Below are 20506 nucleotides of genomic sequence, written 5' to 3'. Positions count from 1 at the left end.
CTCTGCATTGCAAAATTAGATTACGTTCCTAAAGCTAGCCGTCAAGGTCTATTCCTTTATTTGGCTACTTCCTCCTCCTGAGGCTAACTACCTACCAGTGTCTAGCTGTCCGAGTATCATGCAATCAAAGCCTCCTAATTAACACGCCCAATTAAAATTAAGCTCATCCTAACAGAGCGTTTCCCATTCGATCTTTATAAACTGCTATTTTCCTTTCTATCCAGAGGCAGTCCTTTGTCCTCCCCTCTGGGGACAAATACCTCTTCCCCCTCTCCCTTGTCCCCCCCCCTTCCCTCGATCTGCAATGTTTGTCCTTTATCCCCTCCCCCCTTCCTCTGGGGCAAATAAATCTTTGTGCTGAGAACTTGGTCTTGTGGTGGCCTGAGCTGAAAAACCGGTCCAGTTGTAGACCGGTCTCAAACTTTGAGGTCTGCCTGCCTCTGCTCCCAAGTGCTGGGACTAAAGGATTATGATACTACCAACTGCTGCTGCTATCCTTTTCCCTGTTTCCATTTTTACTCTTTCTTTCTTTCTTTCTTTCTTTCTTTCTTTCTTTCTTTCTTTCTTTCTTTCTTTCTCTCACTGTGTACCTCTGGCTGTCCTGGAACTCAGAAAGACCAGGCCTACCTCAGGCTCATAGAAATCAGCTCGCCTGTGCTTCCTGAGTGTGCAGGGATTAGAGGAGTGTGACACCACACCAGGCAGTGACATATGTAATTTTAAAAGAAGAAATCAGAGCTGGGTGGTGGTGGCACACACTGTTAATCCCAGCACATGGGAGGCAGAGGCAGGTGGATTTCTATAAATTTGAGGCCAGCCTGGTCTACAAAGTGAGTTCTAGGACAAGCCAGGACTGTTTCACAGAGAAACCTTGTTTCAAAAAATTAAAAAGAAAGAAGTTGGGAGGAGGATGACTCTATGCATGTTGTTAGGAAGTTATTTACCTGGGCTAGGTATGTAGGTCAGCGGGGTTCTGGCCTAGCTTTATCATTATCACACTCATTACTATTGTCCTTGTTTTGGGGGACGGGATCTCACTATGTAGCCTTGACTGTCCTGGAACTTGCTAAGTAGACCAGGCTCTGAAACTGATCTTAAACTGAGACATCAATCTGCCTCTACCTCTACATCCATAGTGCTGGGGTTAAAGGCATGGAACACCTTGCCAGCTATCCTAAATTAAATCTTGATTTCAGGATAGCCCGGGTCCTATGAGACCTCAAAAAACAGAACCTTGGGTTTATGAGATGACTCGGTTGGTAAGAGAGTTATGACCCACCTGGTAGGTCCTTTAATCTCCTGACCGTCACAGGATGGCTTGCAGGCTCCACTTCCCTAGTACATCAATAAGTATGATCATCAAAATATAATTAATAAAAAAGGCTGGCTGGGCAGTGGTGGCACAGCCTTTAATCCCAGCACTCAGGAGACAGAGGCAGGGGGATCTCTGGGAGACTGAGGCCAGCCTGGTCTACAGAGTGAGTTCCAGGACAGCCAGGGTCACACAGTGAGAGCCAGTTTCCCTCCCATCTGGGCACGTGGCTGGGCGGTGATCATGTGCATGCTCGGGCCTTCTCAGACTCTTGGAGGGATCTTGCCGCCCTACACCCAATTGCCAAAGGGATCTTATTTTTTTTTTGGTTTTTTTTCGAGACAGGGCTTCTTTTTTTTTTTAAATATTTATTTATTTATTATGTATACAATATTCCATCTGTGTGTATGTCTGCAGGCCAGAAGAGGGCACCAGATCTCATTATAGATGGTTGTGAGCCACCATGTTGCCGGGAATTGAACTTAGGACCTCTGGAAGACCAACTACTGCTCTTAGCCTCTGAGCCATCTCTCTAGCCCCGACAGGGTTTCTCTGTAGCTTTGGAGCCTGTCCCGGAACTAGCTCTTGTAGACCAGGCTGGCTTCGAACGCCTCTGCCTCCTGAGTGCTGGGATTAAAGGCGTGTGCCACCACCGCCCGGCTTTGCCAAAGGGATCTTGACATACAGTTGTTCAAGAACTGCATCTACAAAGCTCTGGGCTAGACAGTGTGAATGTTCATGTTGCTGTTCATTTCTTATCTGACCACACTAGGGTAACCTGTCCATAGCATAAAACAGGCTCTGTCCTTTGAGTTTGCAGGACCAGTTTTCTGCCTGAGATGTTCAATGTTCTGCCTTTTCCTCACCTTAGGTAGCTCTACAGCATCTCTCTCTCTCTCTCTCTCTCTCTCTCTCTCTCTCTCTCTCTCTCTCTCTCTTGATATGGTCTCACTGTATAGCTCATTATGAGAGGCCCAGGACCCCACAGATTCAGCGAGTTATAGCCCTAGCACAACCCAGAGCAGCCTGAAAATGGGACCAGAGTCAGGGAAAGAGACAATATGTCCCCAAACCTAAGTTGGAGAGAAGCCTCCGGACCCTGAAACTAGGACCAAAAAAACGCACTAAGTCCCTAGATTCAGGACATACCAAAGACATTTTCCTTGGCCCCCAAATTAGAGTCCAAAAGGTAAAAAAGAACCAGAAAAAGAAACACAGTTTGGCCACAGAAACAGAGCCATTTCCACTTCTGATTCAAAATCAGCCAATCCCTAATCAGAGAAAACGGACCAATCAGAGCCTCAGGCAGTTACTGGCAGTTGGAAATTGTCCTCAGGTATGAAAAGCCCCCCCCTCCCCGCCCATCAGAGAGCAGCCAATTCCAAGCCTGGAAGCCTGAAATTTCCCCTTGTGCCACTAGGGGGCAGCCAATCACAAGTCCTGAGGCTTGGAATTCCCAGATCCTCTATCCCTATATAAACCCTGCTGCTCTGGGTCCCTCTCCTGCCCTGTCCCTATTGGTGCCGCTGCTGCTGTGCTTCAGCTGGCTCGAGGGACAGGCGGTAACTCAGGAATAAAGACTCTGTTTTTACATTGGAGTAGGTCTCGTGGTGGTGATTTGGGTTCCGGAATTTGGGTATAACAATCATATAGCCAGGCCGGGCGGTGGTGGCGCACACCTGTAATCCCAGCACTCGGGAGGCAGAGGCAGGCGGGTCTCTGTGAGTTCGAGACCAGCCTGGTCTACAAGAGCTAGTTCCAGGACAGGCTCCAAAACCACAGAGAAACTTTGTCTAGAAAAAACCAAAAAAAAAAAAACCAATCATATAGCCAGGCTGGTCTGGAAGCCATAGATCTGCCTTTGGCTGCCTCCCAAGCATTAAGCTTTGGAAGCATAGATCACTACTACACTTGGTTTTAGTTGCACTTTTAAATTGTACTTATTTATTGACATTATTATTTTTTTTGACAGGGTTTCTCTGAAGTCCTGACTCTTTCCTGGTCCTTTATCTGTAGACCAGGCTGGCCTCAAACACCCAGAAAGAGATTGCCTGCCTCTGCCTCCTAAGTGCTGGGATTAACCATGTGCACCACCACTGCCAGGCTTGATAGGTACATTAAATTTTTTTTTAGATTTATTTTACGTGTATGTTTTGCCTGTATGTTGGGAGTGCCTACAGATTTCTGCAGCTGGTTTGATTCCAGAGTGATAGCACCTAGCTGTGATCTGCCTCTTGTGACTGCTACCTTGCCTCCCAACACCTGCACGTATGTATGTGTTCCACATGCCTGCCTGGTGCCCAGGGAAAGCACAACAGGACAAGAGCACCTCGTGGGTGCTGGGAACTGAACTAGGGTCGTCTGCACCACTACGCCATCTCTCCAGCCCCCAGACAGGTTCCTGTAGCCCAGACAATGAGTGTATCTGTTCTGTTGTTGCGCCGTTCCTTCACTGACAAGAGAACCCCTGTTCAGCATCCAGCGTAGACTGACCAGCAGAAGCTCTCTGGGAATCCTCACCTCCAGATCAGGATAGTCAAGACGCCCAGCTTTGTGGGCTGAGCATCTCCTGATTCCCATTGCATCCTATAAACCAACCTAACACCCACCCTGTCCTAGGCTATATATATATATATATATATATATATATATATATATATATATATATATTCATTTCAGTTCTAGAGGACCCTGTCTAGTACAGGCTCTAACCTGTCTAATTTTTAAAAAATATGTGGTCTTTATCTTAATTAGATATAAACATTTCATTACATGTGTTTTGCCTGCATGAACTTAAATGCACCATATGCAAACTTGTGCCCTCACTGGCCAGAAAAGGGAAGGGCATCGGATCCCATGGAACTAGAGTCTCAGGTGGATGTGAACCCCCATGTGGGTGCTTGGAATTGAACCCACGTCCTCTGTAAGAGCCACCTACGCTCTTAACCACTGAGCCATCTCTTCAGCCCCTGTTCTACCTGAAATTACCTATCACGAGTGGGAAGGAAACATGGAACATGCAACAAACCCCTTTAGGAGTTTATTAGAGGGGGACGTGTACAGGCCTGGTGAGGTCGGTGTGCAGGGAGAGAGAGAGAGCTGAAGATGGCAGTCCAGCTTTAAAGGCTGCCTAGCACATGCGCACAGGGGATGATGTGGCTACGCCATATGCAGATGACAGAGCTCATGCCTGCAAGCAAGGGCTCACACGTAGGTGATGCAACCATGCTGAACGTGGGTCACGTCTGAGGGCACGTCTGCACATGCGTGGCCCTGGAACCCAGAAGTGTCAACCATGTTGTGGCTGAATCATGACATTCCACTCTTTGGTTTATTATAAAATTTGGGGAGTTTGGGGGTCTTTAACGCATGGGAATGGGGTGTTATAAAGTCTCTTGTGACTGCTTTTTGCTGATTTTGTGGGCGTCATTGAGTTGAGATGCTTGACCACATCTTAGGGTGGCTGATTACTATTGTGTTTTTTTTTTAAAGAATAAACTATTTCATTTTTATTTATTTATTTATTATATTATGTGTATAGCATTCCTTCCACGTGTGCCTGCAAGCCAGAAGGGGGTGCCAGGTCTCATTATAGATGGCTGTAAGCCACCATGTGGTTGCTGGGAATTGAACTCAGGACCTCTGGAAGAACAGTCAGTGCTCTTAACCTCTGAGCCATCTCTCCAGCCCCTACTATTGTGTTTTTTCCAGACTCTGTGGAATTGGTTGGCTGGCAGCTTGGACCTCAGAAGATGCTAGAAAGGCAGAAAATTATGTCTGGAAAAAAAATTTAGATCCTGATGATTAAGGGAGGAGAGTCCCAAGATGGAAAATAGAGGGGGGTTTCTTTTGAGGGGTGTAGGAGGGAATTTCCCAGGGGATCCAAGACCAGGAATGATAAAGGATATTTATTCTGAGCAAGTCTGGTCCATTAGATAGGTCCAATTGGTTCCCTGGAGCTTATGAAAAATGTTTGACAAGAAATAAATTTTAGACATATTAAAAGCTTATGATTACAATGCCACCATGTTGGAATAGAAGACAGGGAGGAAAAGAAAGGGGATTTTCTAGAAAGGGGAATTATTAGACCCCCTCAGTGTTTTACCTGAAGCTGCCTCAATTCCTTTAACCTGTTGTGCCTAACCTCCCGCCTTTTTATTATAAAGAAGAGATGGGAATGTAATGGTCTGTCCTGTCCCTTTAAGAGACAGGCCACACCCACTCCCTCCCCTATCCACTGCTGAGGCAAGCTGATCATTAGCTTCCAGCCTGAGTCCCTTTCTTTATGTCTCTCTCTCTCTCTCAAAGAGGCAGCTTCTACCTCGCTCCCTTCTTTCCACTTCTCCCCTTCCCCTCACTCCTCTCTCTCTGCCTCTCTGCTCTTCTCCCTTCTCCCCTACACCCTCCATAGCCCACTAAATAAATATCCAACCTCACTCTGCATGGCATGTCTATCTGTCTTGGTCTCTCACCCACCATGCAGTTCCCTGCCTGGGACTCGGCTGCCTTCGTGGCCCGCTGTGGTCTTGGGACCCACTGCCCACTGCAGCTACTCCAGGACCTGCAGCATTTTATTTTTACCATAACATTGGTGCACCAATGAAATTATCGTCTGCGAGTGAGAAGGAAACACAGAACATGCAACAAACATGCTTAGGTGTTTACTGTGTGTGGGGTGTACAGGCCTGATGAGGTCAGTGTGCCTGGGGGTGTGTGTGTACAGGCCTGGTGAGGTCGGTGTGCCTGGGGGGGGATGTACAGACCTGGTGAGGTCAGTGTGCCTGGGGGGGGGTGTACAGGCCTGGTGAGGTCGGTGTGCCTGGGGGGGCGTGTACAGGCCTGGTGAGGTCAGTGTGCCTGGGGGGCGCGTGTACAGGCCTGGTGAGGTCGGTGTGCCTGGGGGGGGATGTACAGGCCTGATGAGGTCGGTGTGCCTGGGGGGGGGCGTGTACAGGCCTGGTGAGGTCGGTGTGCCTGGGGGGGGATGTACAGGCCTGATGAGGTCGGTGTGCCTGTGGGGGGTGTACAGGCCTGATGAGGTCGGTGTGCCTGGGGGGGGATGTACAGGCCTGATGAGGTCGGTGTGCCTGGGGGGGGATGTACAGGCCTGGTGAGGTCGGTGTGCCTGGGGGGGGGATGTACAGGCCTGATGAGGTCGGTGTGCCTGGGGGGGGATGTACAGGCCTGGTGAGGTCGGTGTGCCTGGGGGGGGCGTGTACAGGCCTGGTGAGGTCGGTGTGCCTGGGGGGGGGCGTGTACAGGCCTGGTGAGGTCGGTGTGCCTGGGGGGGGGGTGTACAGGCCTGGTGAGGTCGGTGTGCAGAGAGAAAGGGAAAGCTGAAGATGGCTCGTCCAGATTTTAAAGGCTGCCTAGCACATGCGCCCAGGGGACTGACATGGCTATGTCATACGCAGATGACAGGGCTCACGCAGCTGTGTCATACATAGGTGATGCAACCATGCCGCACATGGGTCTTCACTGTCAGAAGAAAGGCAGCATAGCACAGTGATACAGTGAACACACAGGCCCTACCTTTGTGAGCTTAGATAGGTTATCTCTCTATGACTGCTTCCTACGGCTAATAGTAACTCTATCATAGAGATTCTGATGAATAAGTATGAATTAATATTATGAAAATCTCTAGAGCATATGTTATCAGTATCAATAACGACTGTTATTAATATACTACCTCCTCATAAACACTTGTGTCCAGGGCTGTAACTGAGCCAGGCAAATGTCCAAGATTTGGAGGCCAACCTAATCTACACAACAAGTTCCAGGCCAGTTAGGGCTACACAGTGAGAAGGTAGGAAGGAAGGAACTTACTCATGACAAAAATAAAGAAATTGCTATTAACCAGGATGGTGGCTAACACCTATAATCCCAGCACTCTGGGAACTGACACAGGCAGAAGTATATCAGAGTGCTGTGATGAAAGGCTTACACTACCAGGCCATGCTGATCTTAACGCTTTTCTCCCCATTCCTACGGCTGAAGTTCCAACTGTAGCAGAGTCCGTGATACCTACCCCTACCAACAGAGGGTGTAGGACAGGGATGGCTTGCCACTCATCAGGAAGTCCAGGATCTAGATTTAAAGGGGCCTTGTCCTCTTCTCCACTATAAACACTGGGGTATGACAAACCCGAGGGTACAAAGAAGTGTGGTCTCCTTCATTGCAAACAGTTCAGAAGAGGCAAGGAAGCAGGCAGTCTCAGGAGCCTGGAAATGCAGTTGGACATCATTTCTAGGGTTAATCTTCTGTGTGTCACTCAGGAATCTGCATAGGGGGAACTATTTTGGGGACATTAAACATGGACCCTTCCCTTGGAGGGTGTGTGTAGGTTTGTTCATTGTTATGAAGTGGAACCTGTTTGATTAGCTCCAATCCCAACATAATATGGGGGTTTTGGGGTCTAGGCCCAGCCGATAGTCCTGACCCATGTGTGAACAAGATTTTTGAATCTAATCTCCTTACCAATAACCCCTTAAATAATGACAAATATCCGTAACCCACTGAAAGGCTAAAAAACACCCCTCCCCACCTTTTGGGAATGTGGGTGTTATGTTTTCTAGATTGCTTCCTGCTGTTTGTGGGACAAAGGAATCTCAGGGGACCCTGAGAAAAATGAGATAATGGTCAAGTTCTGGGAGATCTGGCTGTAACATTTGCTGCCAATCTCTGTGTAACGGGAAACCGAAGGGCTTATCTGAAGTCTTGGCTGGAGTAGTACATGAGACTGGACCATCTCAGCTAGCCACCTTGAAGTCATTATGAGTAATTTGTAGTTCAGAGTTGATCTTTGGATGGTGTTTGCGAGCTTTAGTGGCGTTACCACAGTCCAGGTGGAATCATTGTTGTGGGGCCCCATCATCCTTTTGGAGACTTCCAAGGTGGCTGTTAGTGTGTTGACTGAGTTTTCCATCCTGCCCAGATCCCGCAGTCGTTAAATCCCAAAGAGATCACGCAGAGGTCTACATTAATTATAAACTGATTGGCCTACTATCTCAGGCTTCTTATTAACTCTCACAACTTATATTAGTCCATCACATCTTGAGTCCTCCACATCTGGGTCATGACTGCAGGCTGAAACTTCCCTCTTTCCAGAATTCTCGTTGCCCCGCCTCTACTTGCTGCTTAGTTGTCCTGCCTACACTTCCTGCCTGGCTACTGGCCAATCAGCATTTTATTAAAAATAATACAAGTGACAAGATAAGAGACCATTGTCCCACAGCATTAGAGATAGCCTGTCAAGTCACACGAGTGACCAGGCCCCTCCCCTGAGGACCTCTAAGTACCAGGTTCCACCCAAAGAATGCTTTAACTGCCCTAACTAAACCCTGCCCCCACTCTACTGAGTAAAAAGGCTATTCTCTGGACATGAAATTCCACCAATCTCTACCCTGGAAAGCTCCAACCACTTCCCAAGAAGCTCTATATAAGCTACCTAGCCTGTTCAGATTGCTGCTGTTTCTTGCTTGAACAGAGGCAGCCACCTCCTTGGTTTTCCCTCCCAACAAATCTCTTGTGTAAGGTTTGTTGTGTGGCCGGGCGGTAGTGGCGCACACTTTTACTCCCAGCATTCGGGAGGCAGAGGCAGGCGGATCTCTGTGAGTTTGAGGCCAGCCTGGTCTACAAGAACCAATTCCAGGACAGGCTCCAAAACTACAGAGAAACTCGGGGAGGGGGGAAGGTTTGTTGTGTGCTATGACTTTGTGGTATTCCCGGCTGCCAGGATACTTTTTGAACTGTAACGCTTACATTTGGTGACATGGTTTGAATGGCCTCTCTTAGTTCCTTTCCCCTCATGGTCTGGGCTGCACTGGGGCCCTGCCCTTCATCTCCAGTCCACCCCCAACAGACTCACCTTCTGACTCATTGATCACTCAGCACCCCATCCACCAGCAGCAATTAGGTAAGTTTCCCCTTTGGTCTGTGTAAAGGTTTCCCTGAGTCTGAGGAAGTGACTGTTGAGTGTCCAGCACCACTCTACTCTTGGGGGTGGAGGTACCCCCAGCTATGGTCTTTAAGGCTACAGCTGGCCTTCTTCACCTGACTCCACCCACCCACCCTTATAGCTGCAATCCTGCAGCTTCCTTAGCCAAACCAGGCTGCTGCACCCCTTCCTGCCCTCTTCTCCCACCTTCCCCTTGAATCTGCCCATAATCCCATAGCTCCTTTGGTCCTTCATGGTTTTTATGACTCCCTCCCCCCAGTTCCCTGACCCTTTCCTGTGGATGAGACTCTTCCTAGAGCTGAGTTTTTATTCTTGCCTTCTCGCCTCTATGAAAGCCCTGGTACCAGGCACCGAGAGTCACTTAGCTGGCTTAGCCAGGCTAACTAACCCCTGACTATACGGAAAGGGCCAACCAAAGAAACACACCCTGACCAGAGCCAAAGAAACACACTTTGGTCCTAGAATCAGGGCCAGTGAAAGAAATATGCCCTGGCCCTGAAACCAGAGTCAAAAGGCTGAAAAGGGCCAGAGAAAGAAACACACTTTGGCTCTGAAACCAGAAACAAATCTGCCCCTAGCCAACTAAACAGAAAACAAACTAATCCCTGTGCAGGGAAACAAACCAAAATCTTTTCCTTGAAAAAACTCTACCCCTAAGAAGCCATATATAAGCCCTGCACTTGTTCTGTTTGCTGCTGCCTTGTTCTACTCTGGCTGAAGCAGCCACTCTCCTGGATTCTTCCCTCCCAATAAATCTCTTGAATGAGGTTTGGGTGAGACATTCCTTCACCAGATAGGAGCACAGGAGAGAAGTAACAACTTTTTTGCTGGAGTGGAACAGAGCCAGGCAATAACACACTTTCGCTGGGGAAACCTTCCCCTAGCCAAGCTGAGTTGATACACTCATGAGGTGGGCTGTGCATGGGTAGGGGGACCTGAACGGAATTGGAACAACTGGGGAAACCCTCCCCCGCCCAGACAGAGCTGTTACATTGTTAAAATCTTTCCCTGGAGCAGAGCTGTAAGCTGCTATTCTTACTGTGACCTGTGGTATTTCTTGGCTCCAGATCGGACTTGTAAAACTATTGTGTAAACTTCTTGTATCTCAAGATTTATAAACATATTGGGTCTGATTAAAACCCTGTAAAATCCATAACAAAAGGTTTAATTTAAAACTCAACACTAGGAATAATAGTCGAAAATCTACACATAGGTAAACTAGCTGGGTGGTGGTGGTGCACGTCTTTAATCCCAGCACCCAGGAGGCAGAGGCAGGAGGATCTCTGTGAGTTTGAGACCAGCCTGGTCTACAAGAGCTAGTGCCAGGACAGGCTCCAAAGCTAAAGAGAAACCCTGTCTCGAAAAACTAAAACAAACAAGCAAACATAGAGAAACATACTTAAAGGAAACATGTGATTCGCTGCCACCTTAGCTGCTGTCCCCCCACTGGGATGGAGGTAACTACCTGACTGACAATCATTTTTGCTAGGGTTGGAAAGGTGGACTTTGCCATGTGGCCTCACTCCATCGTGATAAAGTGACCACACGACATAAGTCAATCAAGGAAAAACAATTCCAACCTGTGGGGCCCAAACCAGACGGTTCTTCCACTGTTTTCAATCACACTAACAAGCCTCAGTCATGGTCCCTGCTCTTCCCCTCCAGCCTCTCTGGTTTCTCTTTCTCCTTTCATAGCACAGGCTGCCCACCCAGTCAGGGCTGAGGCAGTCCCTGAACAAGACTCTGAATGAAATTACCACATCCCCAGGGAGTATCCTTGCTAGGGATCAGGTTGCAACTTGCCTCTTGGTTGGCCACCCTTAAAGAGGTAAATTATGAAAAAAATCCAAGAGGTCACCCAGGACACAATGGCCCACCTCACTTTCTAGGCTGCCTCACAAAGGCTCTTACAATATTCCAGTCTGCATCCTGAGACCCAGACGGAAACCAGCTCCTTGTGACCCACCTCTCCCAGTTTCCCTGATTGTAGAGCCACATGTAAATGTCTATAGAAAGGACCCCTGACCCCACAGGCAGATGTCTCAGCAACGGCCTTTAAGGTGTACCATGGGAGAGATGAAAAAGCCCAAACACAAACTTACTGATATTAGCAAAGGCCTTTTGTCTGGCCATAGTAACTGCCCAGATTCCCTGACCTCCCAAAGCCTGAGAACCTCCTGGTTCCTGTTTCAAATGCAGTCAGGAGGCTCACTGGGCCTGGGCCTGTATGATCCCTCATAAACCACCCAGGCCAAGTCCAAGGTGCCATCAAGATGGGGACTGGGGAGAGGTAGGTGGATCTCTGTGAGTCTGAGGCCAGCTTGGTCTACAGAGTTAGCTCCAGGACAGCTAGGGCTGTTACACAGAAAAACCCTGTCTCAAAAAACAACAACAAAAACCGAACAACAAAAAAAGAAGGAGCCGTGCAGTGGTGACGCAATCCTTTAATCCCAGCACTTGGGAGGCAGAGACCAACCTGGTCTACAAGAGCTAGTTCCAGGACAGGCTCCAAAACCACAGAGAAACCCTGTCTTGAAAAACCTAAAAAAAGCCGGGCGGTGGTGGCGCACGCCTTTAATCCCAGCACTCGGGAGGCAGAGGCAGGCGGATCTCTGTGAGTTTGAGGCCAGCCTGGTCTACAAGAGCTAGTTCCAGGACAGGAACCAAAAAAGCTACGGAGAAACCCTGTCTCAAAAAAAAATCCAAAAAAAAAAAAAGGATATTGGGGTGCTGACTGTTAAGATTTTGTTGGCCTTCCCTGTCAGTACCCTGTCTGTTTACGAGACAAACTCCACTCATGCCTAATCTCTGCCTTCCCGCCAAGGCAAGTTGGTCTCTGCTCTCTTCCCTTCTCTCTTCCTCTGTGTGTCATTCTTCCACAGAGGCAGCTCTCTGCCTCTCTCCTCCCCTCTTCTCTCTCTCTTCTTTTCTCCTCTCTGTCTTCCTCCCCTCCCTTCCACCCTACACTCCCCTTTAATGAAACTTCACCCTTAGTCTCTGTCAGCATGGTGTATTCTGTTTCTTGCCCACCGCAGTCCCCTTCCCATCTTGGGAACTGCCAGGGTCATTCATGTCGAAATCTTTCACTGACTGTTCCCATGTCCCTCGCAGTATGGGGACATCAAGTCTAGATGGCCCTTCAGCCGACCTCCTATATTTGGCCATGGACGAGGGAGGGGCCTGGGCTCCCTTGGCCTGACCACTGCCACCTCTCACTGGGAGCCTCAGGTAGACGGCACAGTAACAGGGTCATCTCTCTCCTTCTGGATACTGGGGCCACCTATACAGTCCTGATGGAGTTTTAGGGACCTACATCTTTTTGTTTTCCTATTGTCAGGGTAGCATCCTGAGCTTTACCAGCCTCATCAAACCCTACCAAATATATCACCCAGGCTCAAAACTCTCTCTCTCTCCATAGCTTCCAAGGTACTCAAGGCTCTTATCTACGGAAGAATCTTTGGGCTACCCACCACATGGGCATACTCCTTCAACACCCTTGGGAGCCCCAGTACATGTGCAATCCTGCTCACTGAGACGCTTGCACGTCTCCAGCCGTTCTCCCCTCCCCCTGCTTTAACCACTGTCTCTCCCCTTCTACTGGGTGTGTGTCACTACAGAGCTCCCTGCTTTGTCTACCTTTACTACAATGCCACACAGGTGTGCCAGGATGCTTTCCCCTTCCAAGTGATAGGTATAGCCTGACTTCCCGATAGTCAGGATACCTTACTTTTCAAGGTGTTGGTACCCAGAATACCTTCTCTTCACAGCTATAGGTATAACTGTGCTGCTGACAGCCAAGATACCTTTCCCTTAAGAACTGTAGCACCTACAGGTATAGTCTGACTTCCAATATATGAAACTGGATACTACCCTTCTTAAGCCCCTTTCTTGCTATAGATATGAATGATTTGCATTGGTATGGATCTTGGTTTATTGATACAAATTTTAGGTCTGTTTTGTTATATGTATATTTCTGCTCTTGGTTAAGGTATTGTGTTTGTGCAGCTCATTTAAAAATGTAATGTATAATTAAGAAATATAGGTTAATATAGAGTCATCCATAATAATCAAGCTTGTAATCATGTTAGTTAGGTTTTCTAGATATATATAGAGAGATATAATTTAGTTAGATAATCTTCAAAACCTTCAAAGACTTACAGAATATGGCATTTAAAATGTTTTAATTATTTTAGGACTTTTCATGGCAGTGAGACACATCTGCTCCCGGCAGTACTATTCTACTTCAAGAGGAAGATGCACATTGAAGAGGCTCCTTATGGAGTTGGTTAGTCATTTGGGCAAGAAACTGCTCTTGCCTGGACTGCTTGATGTTATGCTGTGTAATCTAGACATGCAGGATCCACAGAAAAATGACTGCTGAACTAACGGTAAGACGGTCTTTTGAAAGTGACTGACAAACTGCCAATATAGGTGGAACTGTCTTTGAAATTTCCTGCTTCATGGAAAACTCTGCTGGATACTATGGGCCTGTAGGCTAAAGATGGATACCCACAATGTTACAGAAGAACTTTGGGTGACCAGGCAGCCAGATGTCTTTATCAATTCTAGAGTTTTGGAAGTTGCTTACAATGCACTTCCTGTTTACTTAGGTAATATTATATCCTTTTGAAGTCTTTGATGGAGTTGAAGAAGAGATAGTTATAGTTTTCCTTAGTTATGATAAAAGATAAAATATATATAAACATTGTAACTATAATTCTTACTTGATAACTTTTGTTATATGTAGTTTTACTTTGTTAAAATTAAAACCTTCCTTTTCATTTAGACAGAAAAGGGGAGGTGATATGGGATGCCCCTCTGTATGCTGTGATTACCATTGATTAATAAAGAAACTGCTTTGAGCCTATAGCAGGACAGAACAGAACTAAGTGGGGAGGGAGTTTTGGGGGGGACTAAACTGAATGCTGGGAGAAAGAAGGTGGAGTCAGGAGATGCTGTGGAGCCACCAGAGGAGAAAGACACAAGTTGTTAGCTGGAACCTTGCCGGTAGGCCATGGGTCTCATAGTAAAATATAAAATAATAGAAATGGGTTAATTTAAGATATAAGAGAGCTAGAAATATGCATAAGCTATAGGCCAAGCAGCACTGTAATTAATAGTTTCTGTGTGATTATTTAGGTTCTGGGTGGCCGGGAACCAACAAGCAGCCTCCTCCAATAATTTTTTCTGCTTTTCTTACCAGTTGCACCTTGCCTTTTAAACTTTTTGTCTAGATTTCTTCAACAGCAGATCCAAAAGATTTCTATGCAGACTTTTAACCAGTTACTATTACAGAATTACCAGCCCCTAGCTACAGAACTAGAGACCTGCTGCACCGGGTTAAGATCAAGGTTGTTCTAAGAACCTCAATGTCCTGATTCAGCAGGACGTAGTCTAGTGGTTATAATCACCCCCTTTCTCATGACCCAACTGTCATCAATAATAAACAAAAATGGGGGAAATGTAAGACCCTCGAGCCACACAAGTGGCCAGGCCCTTCCCCTGAGGACCTCTAACTGCCAGGTTCCACCCAAAGAATACTCTAATTGCTGGACCCTGCCCCCACCCTACAGAGAAAAAAGCTCAGTCTCTGGACATGAAATCCTACCAATCTCTACCCTGGAAAATTCCACCCCTTCCCAAGAAACTCTGTATATCCAGCTTCCAAATAATGACATGGAGATGTTTTATTAATTATGAAAGCTTGGTATCTTAGGCTTGTCCCATTAGTTCTTATAACTTAAATTAACCCATTCATATTAATCTATGTTTTGTCTCATGACCTTTTAACTTTCTTTTATCTGGCCCCTCCTGTTTCCTCTCCATCTGGCTGGTGACTCTAACTTTCTTCTTCCCTGAGACCTCTCTGTCCGCATGCGTCCCACATAAGCTCTTCCTGCCTATCTATTGATAGTTCATCTCTTTATTAAACCAGTCACGGTGACACATCCTCACACAGGGTACAGGAATATTCTGCAACATTTCTTATGTAGGGGGGCTTGTTTTGTTTTTGTTTGTGTTTTGAGAAAGGGCCTCTCTACGTAGCACTGACTGTCCTAGAATTTCCTACATAGACCAGGGTGGCCTTGAACTCATAGAGATCTCCCTTTCTCTGCTTCCTGAGTGCTCAGATTAAAGGTATGAACCACCATGCCTAGCTCTGTGGGAAAGTTTTTTTTTTTTTTTTTTTTTGGTCTTTCGAGACAGGGTTTCTCTGTGTCTTTGGAGCCTGTCCTGGAACTAGCTCTGTAGATCAGGCTGGTCTCGAACTCACAGAGATCCGCCTGCCTCTGACTCCTGAGTGCTGGGATTAAAAGAGTGCATCGCCACTGCCCGGCTATTATTATTATTTTCGAGACAGAGTTTCTCTGTGTAACAGTCCCAGCTATCCTGGAACTAAGTCTGTAGACCAGGCTGGCCTCAACCCCACAGAGATCTGCTTGTCTCTGCCTTGGGAGTGCTGGGATTAAAGGCATGGGTTATCACTACCCGGCCTGATTTATGTATTTATTTATTTTTAAAGATTTATTTATTTATTATATATACAGTGTTCTGCTTCCACATCAGAAGAGGGCACCAGATCTCATTACAGATGGTTGTGAGCCACCATGTGGTTGCTGGGAATTGAACTCAGGACCTTTGGAAGAGCAGTCAGTGCTCTTAACCTCTGAGTCATCCCTCCAGCCCAGGCCTGATTTATTTTTAAAGTGTGTGTGTGTGTGTGTGTGTGTGTGTGTGTGTGTGGTTTTGTTTGCTTTCAGACAGTGTTTTTCTACATAGCGCTGGCTGTCCTAGAACTCATGAACTCATAGATATCCCCCTGCCTCTACCTCCTGATTACTGAAATCAAAGGCATGCACTACCACATCCAACTTAAATGTATTTTTATTTTACTAGCATAGGTGTTTTGCTTGGTCTGTGCACCACTACGAAGGCCTGGAGAGGGGATGGATCTCTGGAACTGGAGCTATAGAAGATGGGTAACTGCCCTGTGGGTACTGGAAATTGAACTCTTGTCCTCTTCCAGAGGCCCAGGTTCAATTCCTAGCACCCACATGGCAGCTTCTGACTATCTGTTAGTGTAGTCTCAGGGTGTCCAATGCCTTCTTCTGGCTGCTTCTGGAACCAAGCACACAAACATACATGCAGGCAAAATACCCATCCATATACAGTGAATAATTTAAAAAGCAAAACTAACTGCCATTTTTTTGTTGTTTTTGTTTTGTTTTGAGACAGGGTTTCTCTGTAGCTTTGGGGCCTGTCCTGGAACTAGCTCTTGTAGACCAGGGTGTCCTCGAACTCACAGAGATCTGCCTGCCTCTGCCTCCAGAGTACTGGGATTAAAGATGTGCGCCACTGTCCAGGACTGACTGCCATATTTAGTCACTATACCAGAAGCTGGAGAAGGATTTTGTAATCAGTAAACATCCAGCCTTCCTTCCATATATAACTCATTACAGTAAAATTTTTTCTTAATTAACTGTGAATCCAGCATATTCAGCTGGGAATGCATGTTCTTTCTAATTAAAGATGGTAGAGTTATTCTCTCTCTCTCTCTCGCTCTCTCTTTTACTTTTTTCCAAAAAAAGGTTTCTTTCTTTGTGCAGCCCTGGCTGTCCTGTAACTCACTCTGTAGACCAGGCTGGCCTGGAACTTACAGAGATCCACCTGCCTCTGCCTGCAGAGTGCTGGGATTAAAGGCTCATACCACCACATCCGGCTTTAGGAATGACTTTTAATTTTTTCCCTAGGTTCCCTATGTCAGTGTACGGAGGCCTTGGGTAATAAGAGTTTCATTCTGAGGCTAGAATAATGCAGCCAGCATAGCTACTGTCCTGGAACAGTGTGCATTTGGAGACTAAGTCCGTGGCCTTGCTGGGAACACGGATCGCTCAGTGGTAGAATGCATGCCCACCACTTCCAGAACTCTGGATTCAGCTCAAGAACCTCAAAAAGTTATCAAATTAGTAAAAGTGAAGTTTATAATGTGTAGCAATTTGTAATAAACGTTTCTACATCCACATAATTTCAAAAATAAATTGAGGGGGACAAAAAACTTCAGGAGTTGCTGAGATGGCCCAGCAGGCAAAGCAGCTGCTGCCAAGCCTCACCACCTGCCTTTGAGCCCTGGAACCCAGGGAGAAACACGGAAATACAGAAACAACTCCTGGAAGTCGTCCTCTGACCTCCGCACGCATGCCTTGGCATGCATAGAAACACACAAGATTTATAAGATTTATTTATTTATTGTGTATACAGTGTTCTGCCTGCATGTATGCCTATGTGCCAGATGATGACACTAGATCTCCTTACACATGGTTGTGAGTCACCATGTGGTTGCTGGGAATTGAACTCAGGATCTCTGAAGAGCAGCCAGTGCTCTTAACCTGAGCCATCTCTTCAGCCCCCCAAAATTTTAAAAAGTTTAAAAAAATAAAAAAATGTAAATAACAAATACATTTTGAAGTTGGGTATGGTGACATATGTACTCAGAAGGTTGAAGCAGGAGGATTATCACAAATTCAAAGCTCTGGTAAACTATGTGGAAAGTAGTACTTGGGAGGCCTAGGAAGGAATATCTCTGGATTTCAAGTCCACGGGGTCTACATAGGGAGTTTTAGCCCAGCAAGGGCTACACAGTGAGATCCTGTCTCAAACAAACACAAACTGAAAGTATATATATATCTTTAAAAAATAGTCATATACTTGATCTTAGTCGAAAGACTGAGACGTGATGAAAAAATAGGTATATGTATATAGGGAATTAAACAGGATCATGAAAACCGAAAATACAATGTTTCTAATTTGCCTTTAATGTTATTACAGTGGATAAACAACTATACAAATGTGAGGGGAGTCATTGGTATAAATTATTAATAACTAACAAAAACACTCACTTTTGTAGACTGAAGCTTGGGCCTTCTGTCTCCTCCAGTTTTCCCAGACACAGTTGGACTCTGAACAGGCTCATCCTTAGTAACAAAGCAGAAGGTAGGAGAACTCAACTCCTACCCTACAGAGGCTTATTCTCAGAATTTATGTGGAAGCCACCCTGAGTCACAGAGCACTTTGGAGAATGTGTTGCTTGCATTGGCAAACCCCAGCCAACAGCCTGAACCTGGCCTGCCACTTGCTGTGGAAGGCCTATGAGCTATGGACAGTTGACATTTTCAAACTTTTTATTTTATGTGTATGAGTTTTTGCTTGCTTGCATGTGTGTGTGTGTGTGCAAGCATGTGCACATGCCTACTGCTGGTAGAGGTCAGAAGTAGACTTTGGATCCCCTGGAAATGGAGTTACAGATGGTTGTGAGCTGCCATGTGAGTGCTGGGACTAAAACTGTGGTCCTCTGGAGGTAGCCAGTAGCCTTTAACTACCGAATCATCTTTCTCTCTTGCCCCTTCTTTGTTGGTTTTTACTTTTGCTTTATTTTCTTTTAGAGACAGGGTCTCAGTATATAATCTGGGTTGACCTGGAATTTTCTGTGTAGCTCAGGCTGCCTCTCTGCCTCCAGAATGCTGGATTAGAATTGTAGAACACCGCTGGGCGGTGGTGGCACACGCCTTTAATCCCAGCACTCGGGAGGCAGAGGCAGGCGGATCTTTGGGAGTTCAAGACCAGCCAGGTCTACAAGAGCTAGTTCCGGGATAGGCACCAAAGCTACAGAGAAACCCTGTCTCGAAAAACCAATCAAACAAACAAACAAACAAAAACTGTAGAACACCATGAAGAACCTTAAATAGCCCTGTTTTAACTGACTATATATAAGTACCTATGTAATGTATGCGATTTTACCCCCTCAAGCCCATTAAATTTAAATCGTTTACACCTGAATAATTGCTACCCCTTCCTAGACTCCAGGGAACATAGTGACCAGTTAGTTAGGGACTAAACAAACTCTCAGCCCCGAGGCCAATTGCCCCGGCTTCGGCTCTGACTTGGCTGTGCCCTGGTGCCAGGTGGCTGCAGGCCCCACACCCCTCCTGGGAATGGGTTGGGCTCTCCAGATGTGGCTGGAATGTTCCAGAGCTGTTTCTAGTCGGTGGGACTCCCATCAAAGAGCTTCTGAATCTTGGGTGGTACCGTGACGTCGGGGGCAACCCCACCGCTCACGAAGGCAGAAATGCCAAACTAGGGCAGCACAGCTCAACAGAGCCAAAGCTGTGCCCACTCCCGCGGCTGCGTGGACCAGGGTGACAGGTCTAGGCGGCATGATAAGCTTTCGACAAGGCCCAAAAGAAGGCTCAGCCCAGTTCTCAGGACCCTCAGCATCTGCTCCAGGAACACGGCTCTCGCCAGCGTCGTTAGCAGCCACCACACAAAGATCATAAGAACCGCCAGGTTTGAGTCCCTTCAGCTCCGCTCTTCGAACGGTCGCATTGAAGGGGCCACTCTTGTGTGGAGCGCTGTTACCTTCCCAAAGCAGAAGCCAGTAGTGATTGACTGGAGAGAAGGGAGCGCACCAGTGGACAACAGCGCAGCCTTCCTCCGCCAAGATCTGCACTTCTCCCAGCCGCGGAGGGTCTGGCTGCTGATCCTCCCTGGTGAGCCCAGGGCACAGACAGGCTACTGGCCCAACCTTCTGCAGCTCCTTGCAGGACACCTGCAGGTGGCGGCAACGGTCGTAGTCGCATTGGACAGCCCCAGAAGGTGTGGTTAAGGCCTCATTGTCCTCTTCCTCGTAGTCTTGGGGGGTCAAGATCTGAGCTTTAGAAACCAAGGAGGTGGTCATGGCCACAAGCCACAGAAGGGAAAGAGAGCCCACCATGGAGTCTGGAAGGGAAGGGTGAAAGGGTAAATACTGTCAGCCCTGCCTTCCAGGACAAGACCTCTGGGAAAAGCACAGCACAGAACCGAACCAAGATGGGCAAAGGAAAGAGGTGGGACTGAGACATGCAATTATTTGTCTATTGGCTTCTGAATGCAGTTTTTTGGGGGGAGTGTGGGTGGGAGCCTGGTCTGAGGCTGGTCTTTAACTCCCGGTTCTCCTGTCTACACTTCCAGATCACTAGGATTAATGTCGCTAGGCCTGATCGTGCTTGGTTTGGGATAAAAATAATAAAATACAGTCCCACACATGAGAGACAGATGTTTGGGCAGCACCAGGCAAAGCGCTAGAAGCAAGCAGCTAGTGGATAAACAAAAGTGCTGCGGAAAGAGGAGGAAGAAAGAGATTTATTCGGCTCAGAGAAGAAAGGTGGAAGGAATCGGCAGCCACTCAGCAAACTGACCTATGT

The 20506-nt window shown here is 47.0% G+C and overlaps 1 protein-coding gene across 2 annotated transcripts in view; it reads right to left on the bottom strand.

The window, feature by feature from the left end:
- Nucleotides 1-20506, bottom strand: part of Lrrn4cl (LRRN4 C-terminal like) — a 37955-nt gene that overhangs the window by 17049 nt on the left and 400 nt on the right. The window contains exon 2 of one of the 2 annotated variants that reach the window (XR_012910662.1): nucleotides 18808-20042. Coding sequence is in view for 1 of the 2 variants with exons in the window: in XM_075973431.1 (XP_075829546.1) it covers nucleotides 19324-20042 (719 nt within the window). In the remaining variant the exon portion in view is untranslated. Of the gene's footprint in view, nucleotides 1-18075; nucleotides 20043-20506 lie in introns of those variants that run through there. The other variant, XM_075973431.1, reaches the window with a different exon arrangement.

Source organism: Microtus pennsylvanicus, chromosome 5 (assembly GCF_037038515.1).
Source record: "Microtus pennsylvanicus isolate mMicPen1 chromosome 5, mMicPen1.hap1, whole genome shotgun sequence".
NCBI lineage: Eukaryota > Metazoa > Chordata > Mammalia > Rodentia > Cricetidae > Microtus > Microtus pennsylvanicus.
Note: the sequence above shows the minus strand (reverse complement) of the source record. Positions and strands in the feature narration are given on the sequence as shown.